The sequence below is a fragment of the Oncorhynchus mykiss genome, chromosome 11, assembly GCF_057628025.1.
Source record: "Oncorhynchus mykiss isolate SJ-2025 chromosome 11, ASM5762802v1, whole genome shotgun sequence".
Classification (NCBI taxonomy): Eukaryota; Metazoa; Chordata; class Actinopteri; order Salmoniformes; family Salmonidae; genus Oncorhynchus; species Oncorhynchus mykiss.
The window spans coordinates 79,350,513-79,367,708 of record NC_143032.1 but is presented as its reverse complement, the minus strand read 5'-3'; the positions used below and the strand labels follow the sequence as shown (position 1 = coordinate 79,367,708).

The window sequence follows — 17,196 nt, the reverse complement described above, 5'->3', positions numbered from 1 at the left end:
TGGGTCCAGGGGCAGGCAGAAGGTCATACACAGGAGGAGTCAGGTAGCTGGGTCCAGGGGCAGGCAGAAGGTCATACACAGGAGGAGGCAGGTAGCTGGGTCCAGGGGCAGGCAGTAGGTCATACACAGGAGGAGTCAGGTAGCTGGGTCCAGGGGCAGGCAGTAGATCATACAAAGGAGGAGGCAGGTAGCTGGGTCCAGGGGCAGGCAGTAGATCATACACAGGAGGAGTCAGGTAGCTGGGTCCAGGGGCAGGCAGTAGGTCATACACAGGAGGAGGCAGGTAGCTGGGTCCAGGGGCAGGCAGTAGGTCATACACAGGAGGAGGCAGGTAGCTGGGTCCAGGGGCAGGCAGTAGGTCATACACAAGAGGAGTCAGGTAGCTGGGTCCAGGGGCAGGCAGTAGATCATACACAGGAGGAGTCAGGTAGCTGGGTCCAGGGGCAGGCAGTAGGTCATACACAGGAGGAGGCAGGTAGCTGGGTCCAGGGGCAGGCAGTAGGTCATACACAGGAGGAGGCAGGTAGCTGGGTCCAGGGGCAGGCAGTAGGTCATACACAGGAGGAGGCAGGTAGCTGGGTCCAGGGGCAGGCAGAAGGTCATACACAGGAGGAGGCAGGTAGCTGGGTCCAGGGGCAGGCAGTAGGTCATACACAGGAGGAGGCAGGTAGCTGGGTCCAGGGGCAGGCAGAAGGTCATACACAGGAGGAGGCAGGTAGCTGGGTCCAGGGGCAGGCAGAAGGTCATACACAGGAGGAGGCAGGTAGCTGGGTCCAGGGGCAGGCAGAAGGTCATACACAGGAGGAGGCAGGTAGCTGGGTCCAGGGGCAGGCAGAAGGTCATACACAGGAGGAGGCAGGTAGCTGGGTCCAGGGGCAGGCAGAAGGTCATACACAGGAGGAGGCAGGTAGCTGGGTCCAGGGGCAGGCAGAAGGTCATACACAGGAGGAGGCAGGTAGCTGGGTCCAGGGGCAGGCAGAAGGTCATACACAGGAGGAGGCAGGTAGCTGGGTCCAGGGGCAGGCAGTAGGTCATACACAGGAGGAGGCAGGTAGCTGGGTCCAGGGGCAGGCAGAAGGTCATACACAGGAGGAGGCAGGTAGCTGGGTCCAGGGGCAGGCAGAAGGTCATACACAGGAGGAGGCAGGTAGCTGGGTCCAGGGGCAGGCAGAAGGTCATACACAGGAGGAGGCAGGTAGCTGGGTCCAGGGGCAGGCAGTAGGTCATACACAGGAGGAGGCAGGTAGCTGGGTCCAGGGGCAGGCAGTAGGTCATACACAGGAGGAGGCAGGTAGCTGGGTCCAGGGGCAGGCAGAAGGTCATACACAGGAGGAGTAAGGTAGCTGGGTCCAGGGGCAGGCAGTAGGTCATACACAGGAGGAGTAAGGTAGCTGGGTCCAGGGGCAGGCAGTAGGTCATACACAGGAGGAGGCAGGTAGCTGGGTCCAGGGGCAGGCAGAAGGTCATACACAAGAGGAGTCAGGTAGCTGGGTCCAGGGGCAGGCAGTAGGTCATACACAGGAGGAGGCAGGTAGCTGGGTCCAGGGGCAGGCAGAAGGTCATACACAGGAGGAGGCAGGTAGCTGGGTCCAGGGGCAGGCAGTAGGTCATACACAGGAGGAGTCAGGTAACTGGGTCCAGGGGCAGGCAGAAGGTCATACACAGGAGGAGGCAGGTAGCTGGGTCCAGGGGCAGGCAGAAGGTCATACACAGGAGGAGGCAGGTAGCTGGGTCCAGGGGCAGGCAGAAGGTCATACACAGGAGGAGGCAGGTAGCTGGGTCCAGGGGCAGGCAGAAGGTCATACACAGGAGGAGGCAGGTAGCTGGGTCCAGGGGCAGGCAGTAGGTCATACACAGGAGGAGGCAGGTAGCTGGGTCCAGGGGCAGGCAGTAGGTCATACACAGGAGGAGGCAGGTAGCTGGGTCCAGGGGCAGGCAGAAGGTCATACACAGGAGGAGTAAGGTAGCTGGGTCCAGGGGCAGGCAGTAGGTCATACACAGGAGGAGTAAGGTAGCTGGGTCCAGGGGCAGGCAGTAGGTCATACACAGGAGGAGGCAGGTAGCTGGGTCCAGGGGCAGGCAGAAGGTCATACACAAGAGGAGTCAGGTAGCTGGGTCCAGGGGCAGGCAGTAGGTCATACACAGGAGGAGGCAGGTAGCTGGGTCCAGGGGCAGGCAGAAGGTCATACACAGGAGGAGGCAGGTAGCTGGGTCCAGGGGCAGGCAGTAGGTCATACACAGGAGGAGTCAGGTAACTGGGTCCAGGGGCAGGCAGAAGGTCATACACAGGAGGAGGCAGGTAGCTGGGTCCAGGGGCAGGCAGAAGGTCATACACAGGAGGAGGCAGGTAGCTGGGTCCAGGGGCAGGCAGTAGGTGGGTCCAGGGGCAGGCAGTAGGTGGGTCCAGGGGCAGGCAGAAGGTCATACACAGGAGGAGGCAGGTAGCTGGGTCCAGGGGCAGGCAGTAGGTGGGTCCAGGGGCAGGCAGTAGGTGGGTCCAGGGGCAGGCAGTAGGTGGGTCCAGGGGCAGGCAGTAGGTCATACACAGGAGGAGGCAGGTAGCTGGGTCCAGGGGCAGGCAGTAGGTCATACACAGGAGGAGGCAGGTAGCTGGGTCCAGGGGCAGGCAGTAGGTCATACACAGGAGGAGGCAGGTAGCTGGGTCCAGGGGCAAGCAGAAGGTCATACACAGGGGGTCCAAAAGGCAACAGTACAGGCAGGGAAAAGGCTAGTAAAGTAGTCCGGAAGATCAGGCAAGAGGTTGATGACAGGGAATCTGATAGGCTAAAGTACAGGCAGGGAATTGTTAAAGGCATTGTTAGTGAGAATGGCCAAAACTATGAAACACAGGAGGATTAACAGGAAAAACAGAGCCCTGAATAGAAAAGCGTATCAAAACAAACAATACCTCACAAAGATGGGATGCAAAGAACTGAATGAAATCGTGTGTGTTAATGACATACAGGTGTGTGAACAGGTGATCAGAATTCAGGTGATTGGGATCTGGAGAGTGAGCTGCCTTCAAGGGATCTATCTATGTGTTTGAGAGTCTGAGCTGGAAAGTGAGCTGCGTTCAGGGGATCTATGTTTTTGAGAGTCTGAGCTGGAAAGTGGGCTGCGTTCAGGGGATCTATGTGTTTGAGAGTCTGAGCTGGAAAGTGGGCTGCGTTCAGGGGATCTATGTGTTTGAGAGTCTGAGCTGGAAAGTGGGCTGCGTTCAGGGGATCTATGTGTTTGAGAGTCTGAGCTGGAAAGTGGGCTGCGTTCAGGGGATCTATGTGTTTGAGAGTCTGAGCTGGAAAGTGGGCTGCGTTCAGGGGATCTATGTGTTTGAGAGTCTGAGCTGGAAAGTGGGCTGCGTTCAGGGGGATCTATGTGTTTGAGAGTCTGAGCTGGAAAGTGGGCTGCGTTCAGGGGATCTATGTGTTTGAGAGTCTGAGCTGGAAAGTGGGCTGCGTTCAGGGGGTCTATGTGTTTGAGAGCGTGAGTTGGAAGCAGACATTAAAATATCCTTAATATCATTAATCAGTAATATCATGAATCTATTCTTAATTTCTTTAATCCTTAATATCTTTCCTTACTGTGTTTTTCTTTTCTCAGGAGAAAGCGGTTGTTGTGAATGTTGAATAGCCACCATGAGGCCCGCTGGTCTTTCCATGTTTATTGCCATCCTCTCAGCCTGTGTCCCGGGGTGCGGCTCCATGTGGCCTTACTCCAGACCGGAGTGGCAACAGGTTAACGTTGATCGGCCAAATGAAGTGGACATTCACTTAGTGCTTGGGCCATCCGATGTCTTCATCAATGACCAAGCTTATCTTAGTTACGCATCTTCTTACATCAAAGGGAAAGCAGCTAAGGTGTGTGTTATGAAAGCAGACATAGACCAAAACGGTCAAACAACATTTAATGTGCTTAGCATGCCAAATGGGATGAGCAATGCACTTATTGAGAACGCTGATAGAGTCAAGATTACCTTGATTTCTCATGGTTACAGAAAACGTGTAGAGTTAACAAACTATGGTCAGAAACATTTTGGCGTGGACTACAACATCAACAACATGAATTACCATGAACTGGCTAATGTGGTGAAGGTATTGGTCAGCAATATGAAACAACCCCAAGTTGAAATGCGATTCATTGTGTGCAATGCTGGAACGGATGCCGCAAGCAATTACATGACTGGATTCATGAAGGAGGTGAATAATAATCATCTAGGGTTCCAGCTCCATAAGATTGTGGCGTACGACACCTTCGTGTCAACAACTGACACATTTAATGTTTACCAAACCCAAATGGGTGATGTTCCTGAAAACCTATTCTGGAGTTATGAGCAAAAGGGTATGGAACCTTTTCCTGCTGTCTTGAACCATGGGCAAATGAGGAATGAAATGATCATAAAAGATCAAAGAAGATGTTTGTTTACTTATGAAAATGGAAACGTGTTTCGCAGCCCCTTGCGAAAAATGACTAATAATAATAACCAAATGGAGGTCGATTTGGAAACAAACATAAACCAGCTTAATGACCAAAACAGCTTTGGGGAGCAGCTAGATATTAACTTACGTGGTTGTTATAAGAAGAGGCGACGACGCAGAAATGTGTGCAATTCAGAAGAGTATGTGGTGAAGGACAAGTCACTGCGCATTAAAGACGGTCAAGTGGAGGTGGAAGTGGCAAGCAGGAGGAATCCAGAGGACACCCACCTGGTCTCCTTCCCTCTAGATGAGTCCAAAACCTTCTACACCCGGCAGATCGAAGAGAATGCCATGCATCAGGGCAGTCGGGTGAAAGCGGCAGGTGGGGGTGCCTTGGACAAGATCAGCAGAGGCATGGCGGTGTATGGCATTGTGGCTGGCTTCATTGGGGCGGGGAAGTTTTTTGCAGAGAATGATACAGCCAGAGGTGCCTTCACTCTCACCCAGTCTCTACACGGGCTTGGGGGGCTGACTGGCGTGAATCAACGGCTCTCCAAAATGTCCCAGAACATATTAAAAAGCACCATCCGTAAAGGGGCAGAGAGATTGGGTCTAGAGAAGACATTGGAGAGAGTAAGCGGCTCACTGGAAAGAGTTCAGGAGAGTGCCGCTGGACAATTTCTGAAGGACATTCCCTTCGTTGGCTTGGGTTTCCAATTCTATTTCATAGCTGAAGATTCTGTAGCGATTCAGACAAGCAACAACTCTGACCCAGAACAGAAGAAATATTATGGCTTAAAAGTTTCAAACTTAGTCTTGGACGTGTCAACCACTGTGCTGTCCATCGCTGAAGTGGCCTTCCCTCCGGCCGCACTCATTCTGGAGCCCATAATCATTGGCCTGACCATAGTTAGGATGTCTCTCAGTGATTTTTACTGCGATGTTGTGAGTGAGCTGGACCGGCTGCCCAAGGGGTCTAATGACATACAGAAACTGACTGCTGTTTTAAAAGGGTTAGGGGAAGGTGCTTTGGATTTTGGCACTGGAGGGCTGCTGAGACAGATGAAAGAGGTGGATGAAGAATACAGAAAAAACCAAGAGCTTCTGCGGAAATTGTCTTCCCCCGGTGCCTATTACAGAATAGTGGCCAATGACGGTAACGTAAGCACCATCGACCTGACGGAAGGGGCGCTCTCACAGTACGGGGGTTTGATAACGGTCCGGCTGTCGAACCACGGCAATGTTACCATTCATGTTGGAGGCATTGATGATGGGCGAGGCGGGGTCAAAACCATTGTGAAAACATTCCACAACCCCGCCATTCAGAGCATCATTCTTGGGGTGGGGGAGTCTCGCCAGTTCCTGTACACCCAGAAGACTGCAAACCTGTGGTGGGTCATCCCAGTGCACTCCAAAAAGGTAATCTGTGGAGAACTCCTGCTCCGCTCCTCCCTGTTCGGCACCTATTATGGGAATGACAAGGACAACTCATTCTTTGCCCTCCATCAACCGTCAGCAGAGCAGCCTCCAAAAGCTCCCTCAGACCCCTGCGCTTATGGAGGCCTGGATTTGGACTACGTGATCCGGAACTACCGCTACACCATCCACGGTCATGGGGGGGATGACATTTTCTTTCTCGGGTCGCAGGCTTCGGTGCTCTCTGGCGGAGAAGGGAGGGACCTTTACGTCTTTCCCACAGATGGAAGCATTTCCGAGATTGACAATTTCTCCCACGATTTGTTTGAGGATCACCTGTTGATAAAAGCACCTTTCAGCCGCATTGATTGTATCCGGAATCAAAACGATCTTCTCCTCGTTTACGGACAACAGAAGAAGCACCAGATCACCATTAGGAACTGGTTTACCCACAGTAACGTTGACTACTATCAGCACATGACATTTGAGTCTTCTGATGGCGTCATGTTTAAAATAGCAGACAGAGGACTTATGGGGCACAAGTTCCATACTAACTGTGTCCCGGAAACTCTGGACAACACCAAATCCCAAAGTCCAATATCTCTCAGACTGGAGGGGGTTTACCAAAGTGTAATCAGGGTTTTGGGCAGCAATTTTAGTGACAGCATTTTAGGCAACAAGAGGGACAACGTTCTCAATGGTGGTCCGGGAGCAGATGTACTTGAAGGAGGAGAGGGAGCCGACACCTATGAGATCTTTCCAGCAGAAGGCTGTGATATCATCAACAACTACGCCACAGACCAGAAAGTAGACTTGGTGGTGTTTCACGTGCCCTTCCAGAGGATTCGTGCAGAACTGCTGGATGATGGTGTTCAGGTGACAGACGAAAAAGAGCCGAAGTCAACGTGCTTCCATTTGCAAAAGTGGAACACTGACAGACAATATCAACACTTGGCGTTTCTGTCTTCTGATCATGTGACTTTTTACATCTCAAAAAGTGAAGACAGTGGGCTGGTAAAGACGCCGCTGATTGTAGACCTCAGCACAGAGCAACATGGCAGCACCGTCAACCTCAACAAAACTGACCAACACTTCCACACTGTGGTGACTGTCTTTGACTCCCCCTATGATGACATCGTTGTCGGGAATGTGCTGGGCAATTTCCTCAGCTGCAGCGGGGGCAGGGACCACCTGCAGGGAGGAGGTGGCAGTGATAAATACGTCATCAAGTCTGGCTGCGGAGGAGCTCATATCAACAATCTTGCAGAAGACAAAACTAGCGACGTTTTGTTTATCCAGTATGCCTGGGGGGAAATCAAAACAGAGCTTCGATTGCCACACCTTGTTTTGAAGGTGGCAGTTGTTAACATTGAAGTCGTCCTGTGGAAGTGGTTCCAGGGTGAGAACTTCCAACACCTGGTTGTGCAGACTTCTGACGGCATCATCTCCACCTTGCCGCTCAATGAGTCCGACCAGGACGTCATGAGTCCCATGGAAATTAACCTCAGCAAGGAGGAGTGTATAGACCAGAAACAAATATTTGACTTGAGCAAAGAGCCCTGGAGGAAAGTGGAAAGGTTCCAAGCCAAATCTAACAAGTGTTCATACACTGTGATTGGAAACTCGTTGGACAACTTCATTGACCCTGGCATTGGAAACATTTACAAGTACCAGTACCTGCGGGGAGGCAATGGGTCAGACACCTATGTCCTTGGCCATGCATACGGCTATGAGAACGAAATTGACAACGAGGCAGGAGACATGAAAATGGACAACCTCTTCCTCCAGGTCCTCTATGAAGACGTCGAAGTTCTCCTGGAGGGACCCCACATTATCATGTTCTCCCGCTCTAGGAACGACTCGGTCCGTGTACGCTTGCTGAAGTACTTGAAGGGGCCGAAGTTTCAGCACCTCCTGGTTCGTTCCTTGGATGGATTTCTGTTCAAAATCAATGGTGATTCTTACCCCTACAAGTCCGTTCTCAGCATTGACATGGCATCCTCCACCAAGAGCTGCAACATCAGCTGTGCCTCATCAGGAAGTGAATTCAGCAATGTTTCTAGAATACGTGGCGCCACTGCCTTCAGTAACTACATCACGGGGAGCAACGGCAGTTTCCTTATTGTCGGGGGCAACATGAATGACTATATCCATGGCCACCAGGGAAGCGAGATGATCGAGGGCTTTGGAGGAAATGACATCATCATCGGAGATGGCGGGAATGACGTCCTGGAGGGGGGAGAAGGGGAGGATGAAATCCAGGGTGGCGAGGGAGACGACTTAATCTACGGGGGAGGTGGGGCCGACAGGATTGACGGGGGTCCTGGGATAGATACAGTATTCTTCAGTGGAGACGTGCGGACAGGCAGTGGGGTCACGGTGGACCTACACTCAGGCAGGGGGTGGGGAGCAGACGCGGAAAATGACACCTTCACTGGTGTGGAGAGGGTAATTGGGACAGAGTTCAACGACCTGCTGATTGGCGACAACGAGGATAACCAGCTGATTGGGAAATTCGGAAATGACAGTCTGGTGCCGGAACACGGGTCAGACCTGCTGTGTGGGGGGCCAGGAAGAGACCTTTACATTCTGGATGACAGCAGCGGAGTGAAACACATCGACAACTTCGCCTCAGATGGGATCGAAGATAGCGTTCTAATTCGTAACTTCGCCCCCCAGGACGCCTGCTTCTTTACTTTAGAAGGAAACCTTGTTGTTTCTCTGCACTACCGAGACCCTCTTCTAAACCTGATTGGCAGAGACTCGCTCACTGTGATTTTTGACAACTGGAGCAGCAACCGCTCGCTTTACCAACACATCAGCTTTGCCTTTGCAAACAACACCCTGACCGACTCATCCTACTTCAACTCAGCTGTTGAGATTAGCCCCTCCCTCAAGGCTTTTAACTCATCCCTTCCACCCTTCAGCGTGACACGTGCTAATGAGACGGCCATTGAAGTCGAAGACATGGCTCTGGGGAGAGTAGGAAGTGTGGCAGAGTCAATGTTCCGCTATCATTTAAAAGTGTCAGACCAGCTTTTCCACACCGACACTTTACCTTGGGGTAACAGCCCCTCATTGGAAATCACTGGCCTCCTTTCTGGAGTCCTTTACACCTTTCAGCTCTACCTGACGAGATGTGAAGTTCCAGTGTTGGTTTTATGGGAGGCAGCACAGAGAACGAAACCCAATCCGCCAGCGTCTCTGAAAGTGCTGCACGTCACCCACAGCAGCGTGATGATAAACTGGGCGGCACCCCCTGTGGGGTCTGACCCCGACAGCGAGAGGTACACTTACGTGGTGCTTGTGGAAGAAGACAGTGGTGACCTGGTGGCGCACTTCAACACCAGCGACGCTAGAGCGGAAATCCGCGACTTAAAACCTAAATGTGCATTCAGGGTCTTTGTGTCATCGGTAATAGAAGAGATGGAAAGTCAGAAGGTTGTCTTCCCACCAATAGAAACTCTAAGCATATGCTTTGGCTTCATCGCCCCCAGTGGAAGCACTATCGTTGAGGAGAAAATGACAGCGGATGGACCGGTGGCGGTGATTGAGTGCCTGGAGGGCTACCAGCTGACCTCTAGCTCTGAAATTCAATGCACACCAACAGACCTATTACTACCCTTGAATAGGCCCTGTGTCCCCAGAGGCTGCATCCATTGGCGCAATCATGTTCCTCATGGCAGAATTATCTCTGTTATCTGTCTTGGTGTCGACTTCAAAAGCAGATGTCACTACGGTACTTTTCAACCCACCCCTCCGTTTTGTTGCAGTACCCCACCGGAGATCAACAACGGGTTTCACCAATCCTTGCAACACTCAAACTCCATTACAATCGTCTACAGCTGTGACTCAGGGTACGATCTTTTTGGGGTGTCCAGCTTTACATGCCAGGTAGAATCAGGAGAGTGGTTCCCACCCCCTAGAGCTGGAATACTGCAATGCAAACCAAGCCCCTGCCTTGCCCCTCCCCAGGTTCCTCATGGTAAATTCTATTCACCTTCAGGTAGCACAAGGAATTTCAAAGAAGGCGACTCTCTGTACTTGAGATGTGATCATTTCCACCACATTTCCTCTGAGGACAGCACCATCACCTGCCACGGTGGTGACTGGGGATTGATAACCTCACCCTGTGAGCCTGACTTCCATCTTGTCAACATTCAAGATGGCCTTTATGACTTAGTTGGCGATATCGTGGCATGGAGAGTTTCCTTCCATAATATTGATCCCTACGCCAGGTTTGCCTGTGCAGATAGACAGTTGGAGTTTGTAACACTGACAGGGACTCTCAGGAGTCCACAGGTGAAATGTAGAAAAGTAAAGCTGCAGACAAGTGGCTCGGATTACACAGGGATCGTTGAGGGGAACATGGACGGGGGCGGTTGGAGCAAAATTTGTGTTGAAGACTCAACTGCAGCTAAAGCTGTCTGTGGACACCTGTTTCCTGGTCATGGTGAGTCAGCACTTATGTACAGTTGGTGGTCCAACATGACTGACACCCTTCATAAATATGACTGTATGAAATGAATAATACCAATACTGAGCTTCAATTATTTTTTTAATTATACAATTTTATACGAATGCAGTTGTTCAGATAGGTTTGTTGTTCAGATAGGCAGACACAGACTAATATTGACACACACACACACACACACACACACACACACACACACACACACACACACACACACACACACACACACACACACACGCACGCACACACGCAGACAGACAGACAGACAGACAGACAGACACTTATAGACAGACAGACAGACAGACACTTATAGACAAACAGACAGACAGACAGACAGACAGACAGACAGACAGACAGACAGACAGACAGACAGACAGACAGACAGACAGACAGACAGACAGACAGACAGTGCCTTCGCAAAGTATTCAGACCCCTTGACTTTTTTCACATTTTGTTGGGGCTTATTCTAAAATGTATTAAATATATATTTTATCCTCATCCATTTACACACAAACCCCCTTAATGACAAAGCAAAAACAAGATTTTAGAAATGTTTGCTAATTTATAAAAAATGTAAAACTGAAATATGACATTTACATAAGTATTCAGACCCTTTACTCAGTACTTTGTTGAAGCATCTTTGGCAGTGATTATTACAGCCTTGAGTCTTCTGGTTATGACGCCACAAGCTTGGCACATCTGTATTTGGGGAGTTTCTCCCATTATTCTCTGCAGATCCTCTCAAGTTCTGTCAGGTTGGATGGGTAGAGTTGCTGCATAGCTATTTTCTGTTCTCTCCAGAGATGTTAGATCGGGTCTGGTCCGGGCTCTGGCTGGGCCACTCAGGGACATTCCGAGACTAGTCCCAAAGCCACTCCTGTGTTTTCTTGGCTGTGTGCTTAGGGTCGTTGTCCTGTTGGAAGGTGAACCTTCGCCCCAGTCTGAGGTCCTGAGCGCTCTGGAGCAGGTTTTCATCAAGTATCTCTCTGTACTTTGCTCCGTTCATCTTTCCCTCAATCTGGACTAGTCCCTATTGCTGAAAAACATCCCTACAGCATGATGCTGCCACCACCATGCTTCCCTGTAGGGATGGTGCCAGGTTTCCTCCAGAAGTGATGCTTGGCATTCAGGCCAAAGAGTTCAATCTTGGTTTCATCAGACCAGAGAATCTTGTTTCTCATGGTCTGAGAGTCTTTAGGTGCATTTCGGCAAACTCCAAGCGCGCTGTCATGTGTCTTTTACTGAGGAGTGGCTTCCATCTGGCCACGCTAATCTAAAGGCCAAATAGGTGGAGTGCTGCAGAGATGGTTGTCCTTCTGGAAGGTTCTCCCCATCTCCACAGAGGAAGTCTAGAGCTCTGTCAGACTGACCATCCGGTTCTTGGTCACCTCCCCGACCAAGGCCCTTCTCCCCCAATTGCTTAGTTTGGCCGGGTGGCCAGCTCTAAGAAGAGTCTTGGTGGTTCCAAACTTCTTCCATTTAAGAATGCTGCAGAAATGTTTTGACACCCTTCCCCAGATCTGTGCACAATCCTGTCTCGAAGCACTACTGACAATTCCTTCGAACTCATGGCTTGGTTTTTGCTCTGACATGCACTGTCAACTGTGGGACCCTTATATAGACAGGTGTGTGCCTTTCCAAATCATATCCAAACAATTGAATTTACCACAGGTGGACTCCAATCAAGTTGTAGAAACATCTCAAGGATGATCAATGGAAACAGGATGCAATTGAGCTAAATTTCACTTCTCATAGCAGGGTCTGAATACTTTGGCAAATAAGGTATTTCTTTTGAACATTTAATACATTTGCTAAAATTTCTAAAAACCTATTTTCACTTTGTCATTATGGGGTATTGTGTGTAGATTGCTGAGTATTTAAAAAAAAAAATCAATTTTAGAATCAGGCTGTAATTTAACAAAATGTGGAAAAAGGGAAGGGTCTGAATACTTTCTGAAGACACCGTAGACACAGACACACACGTAGACACACTCACTAAACAAACACAGAGAGACACACACACACAGCAGTATTGTCACGTATTATCAAGGTGGGTGGAATCAGGCACAGAGAGCAGGTTTCAGTGATTCGACAGTTTATTCTCCGGCGCACAAAAACACGGTCAACCCAACATACAGGGTGAATAATCCAACACAGGATCAAAAATAGACCGGAGAAATAACACACACGTATTACACCAAATACATGAATACAAAACAATCCCGCACAAAACAAGGGCGGGACAACCTACTACATATAAGGACGTTAATTAAACTAAAATACACACAGGTGAAACTAATAAGACAAAACCAACAGACAAACGAAAAAGGGATCGGTGGTGGCTAGTAGGACGGTGACGACGACCGCCGAGCACCGCCCAAACAGGCAGGAGAGCCAACTTCGGCGGAAGTCGTGACAAGTATGAACTCACCAGACATACATAATATCATATTAATATCCAAGTACTGCAATATAAATTCCTCTTATGTAATATTGAGTTATTGAGTATATGAGTCTGGTGAGTTTATATTGTTTATATTTCTGTTTCCATGACAGATATTGTCTTTATATTTCTGTTTCCATGACAGATATTGTCTTTATATTTCTGTTTCCATGACAGATATTGTCTTTATATTTCTGTTTCCATGACAGATATTGTCTTTATATTTCTGTTTCCATGACAGATATTGTGTTAATATTTATATTTCCATGACATATGTGTTACATTGCTGTTTTCATGTGCTCTTGTATTTTGTTGCTGTTGTGTATACAGAATGGACAGCATCAGTGATCAACAGTGGAAGGTTTGTTTCCCAACAGACACACATCTGCGATGTCATGGGATGTAGGTTCATACCAGAAACATTGACCTGCAGCAAACAGATCCAATGCAGACAGCGCTGTGATCCCTATGAAGTTCCCAATGGCCAAGCACTTTGTGCCTCCAATTTTGAAGGAGAAAAATGCGATATAACGTGTAACCGACTCTATAATCTTGCAGTCTCCTCTCAGATCCAGTGTACCAGTTCTGGATGGTCGAGCTTTCCCTACTGCGTCGGTGAGTGGACGTCAATATGGTTATTGATCTTTTTTTATTTGGATACCAACAAAGGCTACGAAATACAATCCATTCTATACAAAGAATGCCAATTATCTTACTTCCATTTTCTCCCCAATTTGGAATAGCCAGATATTGACATAATTATTTTTTTAAAATTGAGAGCAGTAAATTATGCGACCAGTACATGGGATGTCTCAGTGTAATAATCACAACAACAACAACAACAACAACAGATTTCATAGTAAAACACAGGTCAGCATAAGACAAGGGTAGCCTACACTACATTTAGAAACATCTTCCCACATTTTCAGCCTGATTTTTCAGAAGGGGCACAGAGGAAAACAGGTTGCATAATAACACCGTTGATACACCAGAAAGGTTTTAAAATGTATTTTTCCAAAGTCGTATGCAATTGACCGTACAATACAATCTGAAAATACAGCCGTATTACAGCGTGTTAAATAATTGTATGTAAATAGAAATGTGATCCAAAATATACCCGCTGAATTATTTTACTAAATAAAACATGACCTTAAACTTTCTGCGACTAAAAATGGTTGAATTGAACTTACTCCAGTAAAATACTTGTGCTTAACTGGGGGCAATGCAAAATGTTTTGAATGATCCTTTAAAAAAAAAACAGAAGCATACCACCCTGCATCCCACTGCTGTCTCGCGTCTGAAACTAGGCAGGGTTGGTCCTGGTTGGTCCCTGAATGGGAGACCAGATGGTGTTGGAGGGCCAGTAGGAGTCACTCTTTCCTCTGGTCTAAAAAGTGTTCCAATACCCCAGGGCAGTGATTGGGGACATTGCCCTGTGTAGGTTGCTGTCTTTTGGATGGGATGTTAAACGGGTGACCTGACGCTCTGAGGTCAGTAAAGATCCCATAGCACCTATTGTAATAGTAGGGGTGTTAACCCTGGTGTCCTGGTTAAATTTCCCAATCTAAACATCATGGCCATCTAATCTTCCCCTGCTCCCAATTGGCTGATTCATCCCTCTTCCCTGTAACCATTACCCAGGTTGTTGAGAATGTGTTCTCAGTCAACTTACTGGTTAAAAAAACATTATAAAAACCTGAACAGTCTGTGATAACTGTATTATTTGATGAAATGTGCAGGTTAAAGGTCAAATCAACTTGTTTTAAAAGAAAAATCTCAATTTCAATTAATTTATGGGTAACATTGAAGTACCATACTGTGATTGTTTTTCAATTAAAATGTTTTTTTATTTTTTTTTATTTTTTAAATGCTTCTTAGCAAAGAACAATTTCTCAAGCAAGAATGTTGCTAGGTCTGTCTGGGAGTGGTCTGAGTGGGGAGGGGAAAATGAAAACTAGCTGTGATTTGTAGAAAGGTTTGGAACTATCTTTCTTATTGGTCTATTAACTAATCCACTGGCCAAAACTCTATGCACCAAAACAGGCTGAAATGTCAGGCGGTCTTTTCAAAAAGCTCTCACACTATAGTAGTGAAATTGCACTGCAACCACAATTTGTGCTCTAAATATGTCCCTTCTGAAACCAGGCTGTTTTGTGGACGCATGCGGTTTCTACTTCCGGGTCACACGAGACTCCTCCTGTATCTAGCTGGCTGTGCAGAAGTATCATTTGACTATGTTGAAAATGATTACCGCAGCGCTTGAAAAAAAGACACGGAACAATGGCAGTCATTCTGGGCTTAAAAAGGGGAACTCAAATGTTTTTTTTGTGTGTGTTTTATATGTTCTCATATGTTGCTGCAACTGTTAAGTAAGGTGTGTACATTCTGAAAATGTGTTTTACGCTATTACGTTTCAGTGTACACAATGTCCAAGATGACTTCACATATACCCTTAAGAAGAACCTGAGGACCTTTTCCATCAGATTGTTTTGCTCATGTGTCTATGACGGAGGGGTTGATGGGAAGTGTAGTTCTAAAGTTCTTTATCTGAAAGAGTACATTCGGAAAGCCATCTTGGAAACCGAGCACTGTGTAGAGATTGCAATTTAATAGCGTGGACAGGATGTCAAAACAATTCAAGAATAAATACAAAACACACACACCTTATTTAAACAGTTGTGGCAACACATGGAAACATGTAGCACACACAAAAGAAAAGCCACTTGAGATGGTTAAATAAAGTTGCATTAGTGACTAACTTCTGCCTAAAGTGCAAATATTGCTATCATCAGTGTTTCTCCCAGCTGCCTCATTCAGAATATTCCACCGAGCCACTCAGGGAAATCCATTTCTATTCATCTATTTGAAAGGTAAATATGTATTTGACTAACCTGCATTCTTTCTCTCTTCTGCCCCCAGAGAGTGGGGATTGTGGCTATGACAACGAGAGTGGACCCCATTTCATGAAGTGCTTGAGCAAGCTTTGGGTGGAGGCAGGTTGTAGCCTCCAGACCGAAGGTTCTCCTACAAGGAACCCGAAATTAGTAAGATACTGGAACACAATGACTGTGAGTGAGGTGAGGAGAAACATGGCCGAATACCCCAGTAAAAACGCATTCACTATCAACACAGCGTGCGAGGAAGATGAGGAGTGCTTCCCCGCACATGCCACGGTGCTCACCAGTGATGGATCCAGGAGAACCATGGCAGAGCTGAGCGTGGGGGACAGGGTGCTGGCGGTCGACGCTGCTGGCCAGCCCACCTTCAGCGAGGTCCTCCTGTGGCTTGATCGGCGGAGCGGCTCAAGAGAGCGTTACCTCCTGCTGGACACGGAGGGGTCCGAGGAGCCCCTGTACATCACACCTGACCATGTTCTCTTCATCGCCCCCGACAACGCAACAACGATTGACTTGGCCAGTAACGCACGCAGGGTCCCGGTGTTCGCCAAGGATGTCCTCCCGGGCCACCTAATCTACCTGCATGACCCCAGCACTGGATTACTGGAGGCCAAACGTGTGACCGAAGTGAGCGAGGCAGAGAGCCTAGGAGCCTACGCTCCCCTGACTGTGGAGGGGAACCTGGTGGTAGACGGACGCCTAGTTTCCTGCTACACCCTGCAGTGCCGGCAGCAGCTTGCTCACCTCACCTTCATCCCCTACAGGCTCCTCCACATCCTGCGCTCTTCCCTCTCGCTCCTTGGGGACCGGCTTCCGGCTCCTCCGAGGCAGGGGCAGGAAGACCAGGAAGGTATGCACTGGTACGCGAACGCCTGGTACCAGCTGGGCCTGTGGATGGGGTATCCGTTCAGTGAGACATGCTATTCCACCGACCTGCTGAGCTACCACTACCCCAGACCTGCCACTGGTCCGCTGTGAAGGCTGCCCACCACTGATAAGCTGTGAAGGCCGTCCACCTAAACTCCTCCACAGTCAGGTATCAAGATATATAGAATGATGATATAGAATGATAGACTATTAGATTATTATTATTCATTTCTTAGCAGATGCGTCACTTATTTGTCTTTCTATAAACTAGGGTACCAGTGACAATTTCCTTCACTCAACAACTTGTTACGGCTGTTTCATGTCAATACATGTCATTACATTTCCTAAGATAAACAGGGGATCATAGTCATATTCAATCAAACTGATGTGTTGATTTAAGTGTTTATTAGTCCTTTATCATGGTTGGTGTCTTGACTGAATTTGTTCAAAATTGTGTGGCATAAAACATAAAACATGTTTTTTTTTTTCTCCTTGCGTTTATTGCAATGTGTTGTTGTCGTTATATCATATGTTAAGAATGAATCAGTTAAATTAGACATTGACCTGGAACTCTGTGTCACGGTCGTCCTCCTCTTCATCTGAAGAGGAGAGGCGAGAAGGATCGGAGGACCAAAATGCGGCGTGGTATGTGTTCATCATTCATTTTAATAAAGAAAACACTGA

General features: G+C 48.3%; 1 protein-coding gene across 1 annotated transcript in view; it reads left to right on the top strand.

The window, feature by feature from the left end:
- Window positions 1-16,989, top strand: part of LOC110536424 (uncharacterized) — a 34,116-nt gene extending 17,127 nt beyond the window's left edge. Inside the window, exons 2-4 of the mRNA XM_036936418.2 lie at window positions 3,601-10,284; window positions 13,079-13,363; window positions 15,668-16,989. Of these exons, the coding sequence (XP_036792313.1) occupies window positions 3,636-10,284; window positions 13,079-13,363; window positions 15,668-16,623 (7,890 nt within the window). The 5' untranslated portion in view covers window positions 3,601-3,635 and the 3' untranslated portion in view covers window positions 16,624-16,989. The remainder of the gene's footprint in view (window positions 1-3,600; window positions 10,285-13,078; window positions 13,364-15,667) is intronic.
- Window positions 16,990-17,196: the final 207 nt, after the last annotated feature.